A 20,276-nucleotide genomic window follows, 5' to 3' on the forward strand; every position below is an offset into this window, starting at 1 on the left:
GTTTCATCTTCTGAATAATAATAATAATAATAATAATAATAATAATAATAATAATAATAATAATAATAATAATAATAATAATATAAGATAGAAGACCCTTTATCAAGCATGTTCTGTTGAAAATGATGGCTGCATTGTGCGAATTGATTTTATATTGCGTTTTTTACAATTTTTCTTATAATCCACCTTTCTTGCACGTCAATATTGGTCAATAATTGGCCAATTCATGTTTCGGTGGATTTGAACCGCGTTTCTACAGCATAATTTCATTCTAAAAAGAGCAGGTTACTGAAATCTGGTGTTGTATATCCGTAGAGTTTAACGGTGTCTTGTCTTGAACTCTACGGATTTACAATACCAGATTTCAGTAACCTGCTCCTTTTTAGAATAAAATTCTGCTGTAGAACGCTGTTTAAATCCACCGAAATATGAACATTGGCCACTTATTAACCAATATTGACGTGCAAGGAAGGCGAATTATAAGGAAAATTTTAAAAACGCAATAAAAATCAATTTGCACAATGCAACCATCATTTTCGACAGAATAATAATAATAATAATAATAATAATAATAATAATAATAATAATAATAATAATAATAATAATAATAATAATAATAATAATAATTAGCTAAATTCCTGCAACGAACTCACTGTCCAGAAAGCGAATCTCATCGCCTGAACCAAAACGTGGCTAGAACTCTGACTTCAGATTTGCCACAAAGTTTGTGATTTTTGTCGTCAATTAAGACCTCATTAACAGACTAATCATTCTGCTACATCGTTAATCAGGATGAGGCGAGGTAGGTTTGCTTAGTAAATACAAAACAGCTTTCATGAGGACTTGTGAAAACTATCCAAATTTCGGCAGCTAATTTTTATGACATGAGAACTTGTTGTTTTGATTGTATTACTGTTTATTAATATGATTACTTTTTATTTTCCTGTAAAAGAAAACTATTGTGCCGGCTTTGTCCGTTCGTCAGTTTTCTATCCGCCCTCAGATCAGTTTTCCAAATTGTTGATCATCCACCCTCCAGTCATCAAACATACCAAATTCTAGCCTCAGTGGTTTTTATTTTAATCAAGGTTATAGTTAGCCATAATCGTGCCTCTGGCAACTATGTAGGATAGGCCTTCACCGGGTCGTGGTTAAAGTTTCACGGGCCGCGGTTCATACAGCATTATACGGAGACGACCGAAAGATAGAAATATTTCGATGGTCTTGATTATTCGCTGTAGCGCTGTACAGAAAAATCGACTGCGCCGAAAAAACTTCGGCGCATTTTTTACTTGTTTATTATTATTATTATTATTATTATTATTATTATTATTATTATTATTATTATTATTATTATTATTTAGACTTGCTTTTTTTTCACTTTTCGTATTTATCCCTCTGGACCTAAGGGGCACGTTTGCTGAAGCTATGGGGTGTGCCCAGTAAGCAAGAGCCCGTGCTGGCACAAGCCCATCTGGAACCATCAATAATATAAAGGATGAGCCGGTACCAATATGCGAAATATACATAAATACGCTAATTATGCAAAATCCTGTAATGCATTGCTGAAACTTTTAGAATTTATGAAAATGTCAGGAAGTGAAATTTAAAATGACCGAGATTTCATTCACTCACATTTTTATCTATTCATTTATCCATTAGTTAATTTAATTTTAATCTTCTTTCTGTATTTCCCATTACCTTCTGTTACTCATTTCAAATGAACACCTTAATATTCTTTGGAAGCTTCAATTTCAAGCCTGTGGCCGCTGTGGTGGGCTTGTTCCATATGAATTAGGTTCACCTTCTGAATAATAATAATAATAATAATAATAATAATAATAATAATAATAATAATAATAATAATAATAATAATAATAATAATAATAATAATAATAATGAAAAATTAAAGTCGAAGGCCCAGTGAATCACAGAATCAATTTTGCTAAAAGAGTCAATTTTGCTAAAAGAGTCAATTTTGCTAAATGAGTCACTTTTGCTAAACGAGAGATATTTGTTTTCCGTCTAACGAAGAATTAAGGCAACTGTGCTTAAATGCAACATGACTCACCTATGGGAAAACCAGTCCATTCACTTCCTAGTCGACATCGAATTTAGTAAAAAAAAAAAAAAAAAATATATATATATATATATATATATATATATATATATATATATATATATATATAATTAAATATATAATAATTAAATAAATAGAATAATATAAACAAGACGTTGAATCATGGCAGTACCGATTGTAATCAAGGAAATTGGAGCGAGGTCTTGGCAATACACATTATAATCCTGAAAGCGATTTTGGGTTTCGGCAATACCCATTATAATGAAGAGACGTGAAACGAGGTCTTGACGATACCGATTACAATCCTGAAAGCGATTTTAGGTTTCGGCAATATGGATTATCATCCTGAAGGAGATTTTTGGTTTCGGCAATACCTATCATAATCCTAACAGCGATTTTAGGTTTGGGCAATACCGATTATAGTCCTAAAAGCGATTTTAGGTTTGGGCAATACCTATTATAATTCTAATAGCGATTTTAGGTTTGGGCAATACCGATTATAATCCTGAGATCGATTTTTGGTTTCGGCAATACTTATTATAATCCCAAAAGCGATTTTAGGTTTCGGCAATACCTATTATAATCCCAAAAGCTATTTCAGGTTTGGGCAATATCTATTATAATCCCAAAAGCGATTTTAGATTTGGGCAATACCAATTATAATCCTGAAAGTGACTTTGGGCTTGGGCAATACCCATTATAATCCTAAGAGCGATTTTGGATTTCAGCAATACCTATTATAATCTTGAGAGCAATTTTGGGTTCCAGCAGTACAGACTATAATCCTGAGAACGCTTTTGGGTTTTGGCAATACCCATTATAACCATGAAAAGTATAACGAGATCTCGGCATTACCGATTATAATCCTGAAAACGATTTTGGGTTTCGGCAATAATGATTATAAACTTGAAAACGATTTTGGGGTTCGGCAATACCGATTATAATCCTGAAAACGATTTTGGGTTTCTTCAGTCATGATTATAATCCTGAAAACGATTTTGGGTTTCGGCAATAATGATTACAATCCTGAAAACGAATTTGGGTATCGGGAATAATGATTATAATGCTGAGAGCAATCTTGGGTTACGGCATTACTGATTATAACCCTGAAAACGATTTTGGGTTTCGGCAATACCGATTCCAATTACGAAAAAAAACTGATGGGTCTGTTTTCATAATATCGATTATCGTTATGAAATGCGATTCTGTCTTGTAGTGTCGACTACATTCGCCGTTTATCGACAACGAATTCTACAAAACGCCTATTACACGTACGAACTTTAAATCATAAAGGAAATTAGTATGAGCTTCTTCATCAGAACGTCTTCAAGGTTGATCGAGTGAAGAAAGGTATTAATGGTCAAATTTCCTTTTCTTTTAGTTTTCGGTAAAAGAAAACTATTGTGCCGGCTTTGTTTGTCCGTTCGCGCTTTTTTCTGTCCGACCTCAGATCTTAAAAACTACTGAGGCTAGAGGGCTGGAAATTGGTATGTTGATCATCCACCCTCCAGTCATCAAACATACCAAATTGCAGCCCTCTAGCCTCAGTAGTTTTTATTTTATTTAACGTTACAGTTAGCCGTAATCGTGCTTCTGACAACGATATAGGATAGGCCACCACCGTTCCGTGGTTAATGTTTCATGGACAGCGGCTCATACCGAAAGATCGATCTAATTCGGTGGCCTTGATTATACGATGCACAGAAAACTCGATTGCGCCGAAGAAACTACGGCGCATTTATTACCTGTTAAATCTTGCACTGGCTCTTTTCTGTAAAAATGAAGAACAGAGGCAGAAAAAAAAAATAACTCCTGATTTCGCTAAGATACTGAACGACTGCAATTCAAGTGCACTAAGGTTAGGGAGTCCCTTTTTTGATGCTGTGCCTCTCACAGGATGGGGGGGGAGGGGGTGTCCGATGAATTAGTCTCTCAAGAGGACAAATAAAAAAAAAACTGTAATATCACATCCAACATCAGAGAAAGAACGGGAATTTTCTAAACATATCTGAGTTGTGTTTCTTACATATTCAAAAGGGAAAACTTGCATGGGAGTAAGAGTTACTCAACCAGATCTCACGAAAATGAACGAATATATATATATATATATATATATATATATATATATATATATATATATATATATATATATACATATATATATATATATATATATATATATATATATATATACATACATAATTATAAACATATATATATATATATATATATATATATATATATATATATATATATATATATATATCCCAGAACATTCAATTACACCGACATAAAGAAACCTTACAAACATCAGAAAATAAGAATAACAATGCAACACAGACCACCAAATTACGAATCGAGCATATGACAGCGAAACACACCACTCTCTAAATACATTACATGATGAATTAAGTGAAGTCTTACAAGCGGAAATCTAATTCCGAATCGACGAAAGCGAGAACAAAAGAGCAAAAGAGACTTCAATGGCGTCTAAAGGAATCACAATCTGACGAAGTGTGCAAATTAGCCAAAGGCCAAGCACTGGGATCTACGAGGTCATTCAGCGCTGAAACGGAAATTGACAGCAAGAGGTCTGAAAGGCGTAACAGGAGGAAAACCTCAAAGCGGTTGCACTATGAACCAATTGTTAGGAGAGGGTTCGGGAAAGTCAGATGGAAGAAAGAGAATATGAAAGGAGGTACAGTAAAAGGAACGACAGGGGTCTCTGAACAAGAATTACCGCTTGAGAAAAGAGAAATAAAATGCAGTATAAAATACATAGGTAGCCGAAATCCAGTTTATTACTGCAATAATACAAATCGATTATCATTTGTTAGCGAGAGCGAATGAGCAAAAATTTCCAAGAGTTCATTTTAAAGCGTTTGGCACAAAATCAATATTATTTCATCATTGTGAACTAAGTTGAAACTGGAGAAAACTAACAACGACTGAATGATGAAATGACCGAAAGTAGCAACGAAGACGGGAAATACAAAATAATGGAAAGGAAGAGAGAATTCGAGAACCGAGGAAATATAATAAAAATATTGACAAATGAGTTGACTTAAAAGCGAAAACTTACTATTGTGAAAGACAAGGACTACGAGCAGGAACTCTCACAGACAACCTGTGTCCATCTGTAAAATGTTACTTAGAAAAAAAGAGTGAAGAATGCGCAGAAGTTTCTTCGGCGCAGTCGAGTTTTCTGTACAGCCGCTACAGCGTATAATCAAGGCCACTGAAAACAGATCGATCTTTCGGTGGTCTCGGTATAATGCTGTATGGGCCGCGGCCCATGAAACTTTAACCAAGGCCCGGTGGTGGCATGGCCTATATCGTTGCCAGACGCACAATCATGTCTAACTTTAACCTCATATAAAATAAAAACTACTGAGGCTAGAGGGCTGCAAATTGGTATGTTTGATGATTGGCGGGTGGATGATCAACATACCAATTTGCAGCCCTCTAGCCTCGGTAGTTTTTAAGATCTGAGGGCGGACAGAGAAAGTGCGGACAGAAAAAGTGCGGACGGACAGACAAAGCCGGCACAATAGTTTTCTTTTACAGAAAACTAAAAAGAGAATAAATAAACTCAGCAGAGAGGGAAAAATAAGAGACTCGCAAATACACCATCAAATTTATTTACTGGAAAAATGTCAAACATATGTCAAGGTTTAAAATGTAAAACCTCCATAAGGAATGTAATATAAAATTTATACCAAAGGCCAAGCGGTGGGACCTATGAGGTCATTCCGCCTGAAAGGGGAATGAAAAGTCAAAAGGTTTATTTAAAGGTGTAACAGGGGTAGGCTTCGCAGCTGCACTCTGAAATAATTTTTAGGAGAGGGTGGAGGAAAGTAAGATGGAAGATAGGGAATATGAACGGAGGTACAGAAGAAATCACTTATGAAAAAAAAAAATAGATTAACAAATTAAATGAAAAATAGATAAAAATTTAAGCAAAGTTCCAATTGCACCACATACTCTGGGAGGCTGTCCCCCTGGGGGGGGGGGGTAGTGCCGTCAGTGCACCTCATGCGGTGCACTGTGGGCATTACTTGAGGTTCTTAGAAGCGTCCCTTCGCCCCTTGCCTACAACCCCTTTCGTTCCTTTTACTGTACCTCCTTTCATATTCTCTTTCTTCCATCTCAAAAACCTTACATTTGAACTGCAACTTTAGAAAAAGAGTATTAAAAAGTTATCCTTTTCAAGTTGCAGTTTTAATAATAATAATAATAATAATAATAATAATAATAATAATAATAATAATAATAATAATAATAAGTGAAAAATCTCAAAAATCTTATAATTGAACTGCAATTTGAAGAGTATTAAAAAGTTATCCTTTTCAAGCTGCAGATCTAATAATAATAATAATAATAATAATAATAATAATAATAATAATAATAATAATAATAAATGAGATTTCTCACAAGGAGAATCGACAACCAATTAAGGAATGCTATTATGAACCGCTCTGAACGCAGAGTAAGGCCAGGCTCACACTTACCAATCACACGTTTCCTATTGTTCTGCAGTTCTTGAGTGGTTTCCCTGTCGCCTGAAAGAAACCACTGCACAGTGGTCGATTAGAAGCCAGTTATAGCACACACAGACGCAGGCATTCAAGCTAGTCTCAACATGGATTTCGAAGACGAAGTCAGGACACTTCGCAGAAGAGGGTGTTTTGGGTCCATCCATTTATAGAAATTACAACTGAGAGACCATTTCACGTGCTTTATCCAAAATTGCGATTGTGTGAGTGAATCTTCACGGAACAGCAGGATTCACTGTCGGCAGCCACTGGTTCTTACCTTGAGTTCGGACTGTCAGAGTTATCGACAGTTTTGTGGGTGATGCCATCCGCTCATTGCGAAATTTAGTAATGGGCTCGTCTGAGTATTAACAAGCGTTTTCTATATGAATAACCAACTGCCCACACACTATAAACCACTGGTTTGTGGTGTGGTTTTGTTGTGGTACGTGCGAGCCTAGCCTAAACGATATCAGATGATGAATTTGAATGGAAAAACCCAGATTTATTAAGTAAAAAATATGCACCGGAAGTTATTAAAATGAATAATGAATAATGAGAACAGCAGCGATTATTTCAGTGAAAGAAAATTATGATACAATTGCCTCGACAGATGTCTTTAGACCTGAAGAACCATACTTAAAGCTTATGAATAAATATAAAGTATAAAGATATAAAAAAAAATGTTTAAGCATTTATTAAAATGCACTAACAAGTGAAAAATAATTTTTTGAGACACAACAGGATTTTCTTACAATTAATCATGTCTACAAAAATAAAAGCGTCGGCTCCAAACATGGAAGGATGTGCTACAAGAAAAGAAATATATATTTTTTATATTTCTTGTAGCATTTCCTTCCAAGTTTGGCGCCCACGCCTTTATTGCTGTAGACATGATCAATTGTAAGAAATTCCTGGTGTGTCTCCAAAAATTATTTTGTACTTTTTAGTGCATTTTAATAAAAGCGTGTTTTAAAAAATATTTATATTTTGCCCTTTCATATTTTTTAGTTTTGACAGAAATTGTAACCGATTTTTTATTGTAACTAAAAAAAATGGACATGATATCTTGTCGAGACAAAGAATGTTTGAAAAATCCGTCGAGTTATTAACTTATTCTACCGAGTCAAAGAAGGTCAGAGAAATCCGAAGATTTCCATACAAATCCTGAGATACTGAGAGAGGTCACTGTAGGGTCACTAGAGGTCACTGCTGACCTACTGATCATGTAAGGTTCTTTGTCACCGGGACTGAGTAACTGCGCAAAATTTCAAGTCCATCCGACGAAGGAACCGGGTTGAAAATCGAGTTACAAGTTTTGACCCAAACAGACAGATGGCCCGACAGACAGACAGACAGACACAGAGGTCAAGTTAAATAAAAGCATATAACGAGTAAAAATATGAAAATAAAATCTTCCGGAAAGTAGCATTAAACATATACAAAATGACACAATGAAATTCAGCATGTATATATGGTATCTATTATGTGCTAAAGTGATCATTTTCTAATTCTTTCGTTCTGATTATTTGCTTACATTTTTCTCTATTTATTTATTAATTTATTATATTTTTTTCTTTTCTAATAAGTGAGATCTCTTCTTTCTGTATTTTCCTTTACCTTCTGCTACTTCTTGCAGACACCATAATATTCTTTGGAAGCTTAAAGAATTTCAAGTCAGTGGCCCCCTGTGGTGGTCTTGTTCCATATGAATTGGGTTCATCTTCTGAATAATAATAATAATAATAATAATAATAATAATAATAATAATAATAATAATAATAATAATAATAATAATAATAATAATAATAATAATTTTCACTTTTGATTACAATATTTGTTGAAAGCTTGGTATGGAAGCAACAAGCTATTCAGACTTGTTCCTGTACAAAAATGTACTTTATTTTTCTGTACCGTAATTTTCTCACGCAGTTTTGAGTGCTGGTCTGAACGGGGTAGTTTCCACCGAATTATGTTCTATTTCTGCATGACACCTGTTTTAGGATCAAATACTATACAGGCTTCATGTTCCGTCCTTTTAAATTAATCTGCATAATGGCCTCATCTGTTTTGGGTGATTTTCAGGACCAAGAGGAGCAGTGATTCGCGGGAACTAATCTTCGCTTTGGTGAATTCCGCCAACTTCGACTTCGACAGCAGTGGCTACAGATATGTTGGAATGGAATACAGAGTTCAGGCCAAAGGCCAAGCACTGGGACCTATGAGGTCATTCAGCGCTGAAACGGAAATTGGCCATAAAAGGTTTGAAAGGTGTAACGGGAGGAAAACCTCGCGGTCCCACTAGGAAATAATTGTTGGCAGAGGGAGGATAGCTAGATGGAAGGAAGAATATGAACGGAGGTACAGTAAAGGGAATGAAAGGGGTTACAGCTAGGGGCCATGGAAGGGACGCTGCAAAGAGCCTTTAGTAACGCCTACAGTGCATCCGATGAGGTGCGCTGACGGCACTAAACCCCCCCTCTACAGGGTACAGGTATATTGACCTGATGGGTTCACTTACACATGTTTTTGACACTGCGAGTTCTGGGCTGGTTCGCTCACCCCCGCCCCGCTTAACTCTACATCATGCACGGAGCAAATAATCGACTGGAAAATCTACACTTAAGCCATTTGTAGGCTACTTCGCCCTTAATCTAAGGCAGTGATTTTCAAACTGGGCGCCGTGGTACCCTTGGGCGACACAGACAGTGCCTAGGGGTGCCACAAGACTGCCATGAATTTTGTACTGATTACATCATCTCAATGAACATTTGTAAAAAAAAAAAAAACTTCAAAGAAGTCTTCACAAAATTATCAGTGTGTCTACTCTAATATATATATATATGTATATATATACATATATATACATTAATTCATGCGATATGGTGGGGTGGTGAAGAAGAGGCGCCACGGTCAAGATTACATTAGCTATGGTGCCATCACTAAAATATAGACTGAGAACCAATGTTCTAAGGTTAGGCCATTATATTTTTTAGCTGAGGTTTTAAGAAGTTCTGACGTGGCCTAAAAAAACATTAATAACGTCACTCTGTAACGATAAGTGACCTAAAACTTTTTCTATGCATTACGCATCGCGATAGTTTTGTTACGTTTTTTTTTTTTTTTTTTTTTTTTTTTTTTTTTTTTTTTTTTTTCGGTACAGTTCGGCGACTGCTGGGCTGCTATAGTTTTGGATTTTATCGGTCGGTCTACGTCTACCCCCTTATACAAACGGTGTTATTTCCGCTGGTGGGTTTGTGATGCCCAGAGCTGTCGCCGGGACGCAAATCCCTCTGATGTATACTAGTATTGCACCAACCCCTGTTTGTTTGCCATGCCCCAAGGTTGAGTTAGGTTGGGTTAGGTTACATGAGTACCTCTAGATGGGAACATAATGAGATCGTTTACAAGAAAATTCTATGGTTAGTTTTTAAGATATGGCGCCCCGCTTTTTTCAGGGGCGCCATCTCGGGGGAAAATTCCGCCGGGAGCCTCAGGGCAACCGCGCTTCAAAACAAAAATCTCCATGACGCACCGAGACTCCCAGGAAACACTCTTTTATGCATTTTTCAGAAGATACTTTATGCCCTCGTCAGAACGGTAATTACTAGTGTATGTAAGGCGTTGCATGCTCTCTAACTATATCTATTTGTAATCTCTTCCTGATTTGGATAGAGAATTTGTTAGCCATTCTTCAGGTGTGAGGAAATACCAGCTGACTGTATATAGACGTCCCGCCGTTTCCCTCTAATGTCAAATTTTACTTTCCAGCTCGCAAGAGTTCTTGACCTGTTAGAGATTTTGCGTCAATAAATGAGAATACTTTAAACCTGCTTCTTACTCGCGATTCGTTATAGGTTAATAGATCTGGCGTTACTGAGATCTGTTTATATTGATATTTTGAGAATATCTGACTTCGTTGGTCTGTCTGTAAACAAGTTCTTTTTCTCTTGATGTACTGTAGGTGTGGTAGGCCTTTCCTGGGTGCAGTGAGGACCGCGATTTGTAATATGACGTTGATTTATCCTCCATTGGTGATTAAGGATATATGTGTATTACCCGTAGACTATTTGAGTGCTATACTGCCCTAGAATGGAAAACTGCAGTATCTGCAAAATTTTCGAAATTGAGACATGCCTCCTGTATTGGGCTCGTGAAACACTAATACGCATATTACTGCAGTTTCAAAATGATTCTTCAATGCTTTCCACGAGTATTTAGGGGGTCCCATTTGCAAAATCAGCAGTAAGGCAAGGGGAAACCGGCAGTTCCACGAGTTTTTAGGGGGTCCCATTTGCAAAATCAGTAGTCAGGCAAGGGGAACCCGCAGTTCCACGAGTTTTTAGGGGGTCCCATTTGCAAAATCAGTAGTCAGACAAGGAAAACTGCAGTATCTACCATTTTTCTCAGTTTTGTATTTTTGCAGATACTGCAGTCTCCCAATTTAGGGCAGTATAGTTTTCATATTAAAGTTGTTGCTTTTCGAGTGTTTCATTTAAAGTGTTCGTGTTTAATAATGGAGCGGTTTGGACTTGCAGGTAGTGATGCAGAGTGGGTAGGTAGGTAGTTCGATGAACAGAAAGGGCATCTGAAGCTTCAGAGGAACCAGGGTATTTCAGATGGAGCTTGTTCGTACTGAATCATTTTTTAGTCTTCCGTAAGAGAAAACTATTGTCGGTCGGTCCGCACTTTTTCTGTCAGCCCTCAGATCTTAAAAACTACTGAGTTAGAGGACTGCAAATCGGCATGTTGATCATCCACCCTCCAATCAACAAAAACACCAAATTGCAGCGCTCTAGCCTCACCAGTTTTTATTTTACTTAAGGTTAAAGTCAGCCATGATCGTGAGTCTGGTAACGATATAGGAAAGGCCACCACCGGCCCCAGGTTAAATATTCATACAGCATTATTTTTTACCTATTTTTTACTTGTTTTTTTTATTAAAATACTGAATGAGTTTTCGTATTTTTTTAATATCACTTTACAGATAAGAAAAACATTTGTAATTTATAACGAGCGGTCGCTGTAACGGAACAGCAGCGTAGAGAAAAATCGGGACTACAGCGAACGCCCGTTATAAATCAAAAATGTATTTATTTGTAAATTCATATTAGACTTAATGTTCAACAAGAACAATGAACAACAGGAAATATGAAACTATAACTTTTTGTGATCTACTGATTGGCTTGTTGTGGCGAAGGTTGTTCCTTGTTTATTCATTCAGCATTTACAGGAAGAAATTATGATACATAAATATATATATATATATATATATATATATATATATATATATATATATATATATATATATATATATATATATATATATATATGTATACATATATATATATATAAATATGTATTTATATATATATATATAAATATATATATATATATATATATATATATATATATATATATATATATATATATATATATATATATATATATATATATATATATATATATATATATATATATATATATATATATATATATATATATATACATACACAAAACATCGAAAGCCGAAAATAAAACCTGAATACGTTTGAAGTTCGGACCGACATTCGGTAGACTTTCCCGAAGGCGGAAAAACGAAGCCAATCTCCGTGCGGTCACGCAGCGTTCACCAAGAGAATGAAAAAAAAACGCAAAACAGCTACCATACAGAATAACAAACCATCGGCTCCTGCGACGTGAAAATCATGATGTGGGCGGCGCCGTTTGACACATCGGGCGGCGGGGGATAGTATTCTATTGCGGCCAGCGGCTGAAACCATCTAATTTTTTCACGCTGACATGAGTCATGTCAGTTGATAATACTCATCTCACAGACAAAATTTAATGTCATACGTTGGGCCGTATAACATTCAAAGGTAAACGCTTATGACCCGGTATATGTTTTCATGTTAACATGAGTCATGTTAATTCATGTTAATTGCTAATTACGCTCATGTCACAGACAAATCAGACAATATATATTAATACTGAACTCGCCTTCTTGCTTTATAACATTCAAAGAAATACGCGTATAACATGATAATGGCTCGGTATGTTTTCATGTTAACATGAGTCACGTTAATTGACGACACTCATGTCACAGGGGAAATAGACTGTGTATATATATATATATATATATATATATATATATATATATATATATATATATATATATATATATATATATATATATATATATATATATATATATATATATATATATATATATATATATATATATATATATATATATATATATATATATATATATATATATATATATATATATATATATATATATATATATATTTATAATACATATATATTTATATATATATATATATATATATATATATATATATATATATATATATATATATATATATATATATATATATACAGTAAATAAATTCTGCGTCGGGCCGCATAACATTCAAAAATTACGCTTGCAACTTGATAACGCCTTGGTAAGTAAAGCCAATTTCCGTAGTGAAATAATTATCAGTTATTCAATGCTACCTTTTTCCTTGCCGTTATTAATATAATAAACAGCAGAATTAATTGCCACAGATATTATACCTTACAAACATCCAAGATCAATTATTCCCCTCGTTACAGATTAAACAAAATATATACCGCACCGGTTGATTTGACCACTCGATCGAATCTCACAAACACAATAACAATAATTATCACCAATATAACTGGTGATTACAGAGCTTATATTCATTTTATCTACGCTTCGATGTTGACAAAATTGATCGCCGGCGCCAACCTAGAGAATTGTCCACGGTGTTCCATCCACGTCTGATTAATACACCATTATATATATATCTTTTTAAATATATATATATATATATATATATATATATATATATATATATATATATATATATATATATATATATATATATATATATATATATATATATATATATATATATATATCGTTTACATACCTAATATGTAAACACCCTCAAGGCAACTCATTCTTAATTTAAAATAAGATTTTCACATTGGAAATACCTATAAGAATAACTGTCTTCTTATATTTCCAGTCGGTAACCTAAAAGAATGTTGCTAAATTCACAAGTGACCCTCGCACGTGCGACGTAAAACATAACTGAAACTTATATATATTACATATAATAAAATACATCCAAAGATTCCTTTCGATGCCTTGACTTACGAGATAAATGCCTCAGGGAGACAATGAACTTTGACCTGACGTAAACCTATGCATTGATGACAAATTTGCATAGGAAAAAATGCATTGAAAGATACTATTACTTGTGAATTAAAACATCACTGGAAGATGCTATCACTTATGGATTGATGCTTCAGACAAAAACTGAACTTTGACCTGACGTCAGCATGCATTGATGACAATTATGCATAGAAAGAAAATAAACTGAAAGATGCTATTACTTACGAATTAATGCTTCACAGATCAAATGATCTTTGACCTGACATAAACAGATGAACTGACGACAAATTAGCAAAGATAAAAATGTATTGAAAGATCTATAGGGGAAATGAACTTTGACCTGACGTAAAAATATGCATTAATGACAAATATGCATTGATAAAAATGCACTGAAAGCTGCTATAGGGGAAATGAACTTTGACCTTACTTGTCTTCTTCTGCCGAACATGTACTCGTCCATGAGGATTTCTGTGGGCAGGGGGGGCAGCCCGGCTCCCAGGCCCGCCGCGCCCCCCAAGTATCCCCCGGCCATGGTGCTTGGGACGCCGCTGCCGAAGATGGTGCCGGTGAAAGCAAGCAAGCAGCGGAGGAAGAGAGGAAGAGGCGCCGCGGATGCTTCGAGATGAGAGGAATATGGCGGTCGGGGGCGGCAGGAGGTGGACTAGGGGGGGGGGCGTTGCCCCGCGTTCAAACGGCGCGTCCGAATCGATCGAGATGAATTTGTATGGGTTTTTCGAATCTGAACTGAATTTTCGGATTTGTTTCGCCTTCCGGATTTTGTACTACGAATCTGCCAACTCTAGTTTATGAAATATCTCTAAATCGCGGTTTTGTAAACTACGGATGAAAGAGATTATTTATGACATGGGAGATTTAATAGCAGTTACTGTTCGACGTATGGAGTCTACTTTAGACTTAAAAGACAAAGAAAGAGTTATTGAATTTTCTAATCTAATTTTCCTAAATTTGCTTCTCAAAGATGGCTAAAAAAAAAATGGGCGTTTGTTTAGAATTCCCGCAAAACGGAGAACTTCATAAACTAAATGAATGTAATAATAATAATAATAATAATAATAATAATAATAATAATAATAATAATAATAATAATACCGCGTGCGTTATATGTAAGTCTTACTAGAATTTAGATATTATAAGAGCATTTACAAATACAAATTCACGGCTGCCTGGGAACGTGTAAAGTCTCGTATTCCGTCAGACACCGGACTACTAAACATGTCTTCCAAGACGAACGGAACTGAGAATATTATCTTCCCGACGTCAACTTCGTCAACAGGCCTAATCCTCAACTAACCTGGCCTTCGGGCGACCTATATTATTCACTGAACATCCACAGAGGGCGCGCAGCCTTCGGGAAATGTCTCGAGAACTCCAAATACCGACGGGTGTGTCATCCTCTCCTCAGGCGCCGTCGAACGCAGCGGCGAAAGCGCGCCGCCCACACGCCCACGCCTCCTCGGAGGTTGATCTTCCGGGCGGGCAATTCGCTCACACCTCCTGACGGAGGAGGTGGTCGCGTCTCCGGCAGGTACCTGAAGGAGCCACTTCGTCCTCAGGTTGTAAGTCGTCCTTCAGCGTTCTCTCTCTCTGTCTCTCTCTCTCTCTCTCTCAGCAGGGCACGGGCGGCAGCGACGGCGGCGGCGGCGGCGGCGGAAGAGAGGTTCTCCTCCCAACTTCAGAAATGACAGGATGCGAGTAATTAGGAAAGAATAATGATGGCAGTTACAACCTAAGGATTTATAGAACCGCCAAACGCTCGCGTGCGCGCGCACCCCAGGCCACGCCCACCCGTCCCGCCGGCTCGGCCAATCAGGAGCGAGGGGGGCGGGGCTGCTGGCCGCCACCGCGGAGGTTGCCAGAGGGTTGTTGTTTGTTTGTTGTTGTTGTTGAGGGTGCTGTGAGTGCAGAAGAAGAAGAAGAAGAAGGTCTCCACAGCCGAGATATTTCGAGGACCGGATGCTGTGCCGCTGTAATTGACGCTGAATAAAAATGGGGTTCTAGCTAGTTTATAGAAGAGGGTCTAGGTTACTTATAGGAACGTTTTTTTGCCTATATATATAGGTTGTATATAGGAAACATATCATCTACAATGTCACAATTGCAAACTAATATCAAACTCACTGATATTCCTAATCTTTTACCTCATAATGCAAATGCAATGACCGCAATAATATCGAGGATACTGAATTGAGGCCAAGGGCCAAGCGCTGGGACCTGTGAGTTCATTCAACGCTGAAAGGGAAACGGGGGGTAAAAAGGATCTAAAGATTTGAAAGGTGTAACAGGAGGAAAACCTCGCAGTTGCACTATGAAACAACTGTAGGAGAGGTTGTGGAAAGTAAGCTGGAAGGAAGAGAATATGAACGGAGGTAGAGCAAAAAGGAATGAAAGGGGTCGCAGCTACCACCCTACGGGAGCAAGACAGTATCAATGAAAAATGTTATTTTCTGCAGAAGAACTCACATTAGGGGACTGGAACCTTTTCACTTGAAAGAAATTAAAAATTATTGCTATTATTCATTAGCAAATTAGAGCAAAGAGAGGGAGATATTATAATCACTAGTAAATGACCCTCCCACTCTGCGGATTGTATATCTAATTAACTATTCCCATCAGCAAATGTGATCATTTACAGAGGATGACGTCACTAAAACCTTAATTTATAACCTCAAAGAGGAGTACATTAAAGTATAAGCATTTGTTTAACTTCAAATTTTTGTCACTTTCCGTTTTATTCTATAAGTTGCGAGAGGTTTCATTAGGTGCTCAATCGTCTGTTCTTAAAACCATTACCCTCTCTCTCTCTCTCTCTCTCTCTCTCTCTCTCTCTCTCTCTCTCTCTCTCTCTCTACCACCAATAGTATTCTGTTTACAGTGTCATTTGTACTGGAGTGCAAATCAGCAAATTTCGTTCATTACTTAACGTTCTTTGCAGCGTCCCACAGACCCTTAGGTGCGACCCCTTTCATTCCTTTTACTGTACCTCCGTTCGTATTCTCTTTCGTCCATCTTACTTTCCTTAACTCTCTTCTAACAACTGATTCATAGTGGAACTGCGGGGTTTTCTTCCTGTTAAGCCTTTCAAACCTTTTCACTCTCAATTTCTCCTTCGGCGCTGAATGACCTTGTAGATCCCAGCGATTGGACTTTGGTATAAATTTTATATCCCATTCCATTTTTTACATGATTGTTACTGTGCGCAGGTAATATCTTATTGAATATAAACCTCTGAAAGTCGTTCGGACACCTTTGGGAAATCATTTTGGGATGTACAGAAAAAATATATATATGTGTGTGTATATATCCATATATATATATAAATATAATTATATATATATATATATATATATATATATATATATATATATATATATATATATTATATATATATATATATATATATATATATATATATATATATAAATAATATATAGTATATATATACATAAAATTCTGACTCACATCGAGACCGAACCCCAGTCTTTCAAAAAAGAGAGGACAGGGTGTTACCAGTAATCCCACACAGGTCATTATTTTGTACGAAAGGAGTTCGGTCCAGATGTGAGTTAGAAATATATTTCTGTGAAATAAGTTCTCATGCATTCGTTTTATAATTTATAATATATATATATATATATATATATATATATATATATATATATATATATATATATATATATATATATATATATATATATATATATATATATATATATATATATATATATATATATATATATATATATATATAATTATATATATATATATATAGAGGGTCCGATATATATATATATATATAATTATACTATATCATAGACCGAGATAATAGATAATTTTCATTGCATTCCGACGTCATTGAATCTTAGGACATTTGTCTTTTCTGATTGATCGATTGTGGTTGCTAAAACTGGCGTCACAACGACCAGGTTACCGACGCCGCCTCCGAAAATTTCTACAAAAATTAGAAAATATACTTATATGAAAAACTGACAAATTAAAACTTCACGAAAAGCCACAACAAATAAGGAAAAATAAGAACACTAAAATGAATATAAATCAGCAGTTATGACTCGGACCATCGACGGATGGTCTCTTGTTTGTCAAATTTTCATAAGTTGAATTTCAACAGAGATATTTCACATTCACAATTGATCCCTGATTCCCTGTATCTGCCGAGAGAGAGAGACCAGATTCTCTGAACAGCAGAAGCGCCAGTATGGAATAAATGTTTTGCCTCGCTGTCCAACTTCTCCAGAGTTCCAGAGGTCCTTTATTCCTCACACCGTTGGACTGTGGAATAGCCTCCCTATACTGAGGATATCGTGAAATTGGAACTTCAGAAGTTCAAGCGAAGATGCAATGCATTATTACCCTAATATATTCTCCTTGCATTTTAATATATATTTTTTTAATCTATTTATTAATTTATTAATTTAATTTTTTCTTTTTTAATAAGCGAGATCTCTTCTTTTGTATTTCCCTTGACCTCTTAATTCTTCCTGATGAACACCTTGATATTCTTTGGAAGCTTAAAGAATTTCAAGTCAATGGCCCCTGTGGTGGGCTTGTTCCATATGAACAGTATTCATCTTCTGAATAATAATAATAATAATAATAATAATAATAATAATAATAATAATAATAATAATAATAATAATAATAATAATAACATGAGATTCACCAACGTAACATAAAAATCTTAGTATACGGAACGCAGTTATATCAAAATCCCATTTAACAATTATATCTATAAAAGCAGTATTCACAAACGATCTATAACCTGCCATTAAAAAGTACAACGCAGAACTAGAAACACAACGAAGGAAGGCGAAGGTAAAAACAAACAATAATAAACAGGTTAAAAAAAAATGCGCCAAAGTTTCTCCGGCGCAATCGAGTTTTCTGTACAGCCGCTACATCGAATAATCAAGGCCACCGAAAACAGATCTATAGCCTTCGGTGGTCTCGGTATAATGCTGTATGAGTCGCGGCCCGTCGAACTTTAACCACGGCCCGGTGGTGGCCTATTCTATATCGTTGCCAGAGGCACGATTATGGGTGACTTTAACCTTAAATAAAGTAAAAACTATTGAGGCTAGAGGGCTGCAATTTGGTATGTTAGGTGATTGAAGGGTGGATGATTAAGATAACAATTTGCAGCCCTCTAGCCTCCTGAGGGCGGACAGAAAGTCCGGACAGAAAAAAGTGCGGACGGACAGACAAAACCGGCACAATAGTTTTCTTTTACGGAAAACTAAAAAATAACTGAGCAGAGGAGGACTTTGTGTTTGATTACGGAACAAGCACAATAATTTCGAGCCTCCAGAATATACAAATCAGTTTGATTGTTACTTTCGCCAATAATATTAAAGATTATTATTTTCAATAACTTTATTACTATTAACTTTATTATTAACTTTATTATTAACTTAGCGTTCTCGTTCCTCTTTATTTATGGTGGCTTTTATCCCGTTTTATTTTATCAAAATTTTTCCCTATATTTACATTTTCGTGTTTTTACTGAAATTCCCTAAAGATGTCAATAAGATTCGCGAAACGTCGGAACAAATTGTGGAAAATAAAATTTTGGTCGCACCCTCTAAGATATATGTATATGTATATGTATATGTATATGTATATGTATATGTATATGTATATGTATATGTATATGTATATGTATATGTATATGTATGTATACATCCAAAGAATATGGTGTTCATCAGAAAGAATTAACAGAAGAGATCAGTTATTAGAAAAGAAATAATAAATTGACAAACTGATAAATAAATAGATAAAAAAAATGTGATAAATAAATAGATAAAAATATAGGTGATAAATAAATAGATAAAAATATAAGTAACATACTAAAATAGAGGGAGAATAGTATTAAGGTAGTAATGCATCGCATCTCCGTTTGAACTTCTGAAGTTCCAATTGCACATCATCCTCAGTAAGGAGGTTGTTCCACAGTCCAATGGTGTGAGGAATAAAGCACCTCTGGAACTAAAAGTTCGACAGCTAGGCACATTTACTGCATATTAATGCTGCTGTTCAGAGAATCTGGTCGTTCTCGGCAGGCAAAGGGAATCAGGGATCAATTATGAATGTGAAAGATCTCTGTTAAAATACAACTTATGAAAAATTGACAAACAAGAGACCATCCGTCGATGGTCCCAGTCAAGGCTAAGAGAAAGAATGTCTGCTCACTTCCCCCCAAAATCCCCCATGTAGGCGGAGCTTGTCTACCTCCTTATTGCGTCAACAGATGAATTGCCATAACGAGCAGGTACCTCTAAGATACGTCATGGCCTAAGTAGTTACCCCAGGTGGGAGGTGACTCCGCCCAATTGGGTAGACCTTGTCTCTCTCGGCCTCGGTCCAAGTCAGAACTCCTACTATTGGGAAACAGAAACCTATCACGAACTGCTCTATC

General features: G+C 35.8%; 1 protein-coding gene across 1 annotated transcript in view; it reads right to left on the bottom strand.

Moving 5' to 3' along the window:
• LOC136855898 (dorsal root ganglia homeobox protein-like) overlaps positions 1-15,563 on the bottom strand; it is a 41,016-nt gene extending 25,453 nt beyond the window's left edge. The window contains exon 1 of the mRNA XM_067133338.1: positions 14,253-15,563. Within this exon, the coding sequence (XP_066989439.1) occupies positions 14,253-14,357 (105 nt within the window). The 5' untranslated portion in view covers positions 14,358-15,563. The remainder of the gene's footprint in view (positions 1-14,252) is intronic.
• Positions 15,564-20,276: the final 4,713 nt, after the last annotated feature.

This window comes from Macrobrachium rosenbergii, chromosome 33 (assembly GCF_040412425.1).
Source record: "Macrobrachium rosenbergii isolate ZJJX-2024 chromosome 33, ASM4041242v1, whole genome shotgun sequence".
NCBI lineage: Eukaryota > Metazoa > Arthropoda > Malacostraca > Decapoda > Palaemonidae > Macrobrachium > Macrobrachium rosenbergii.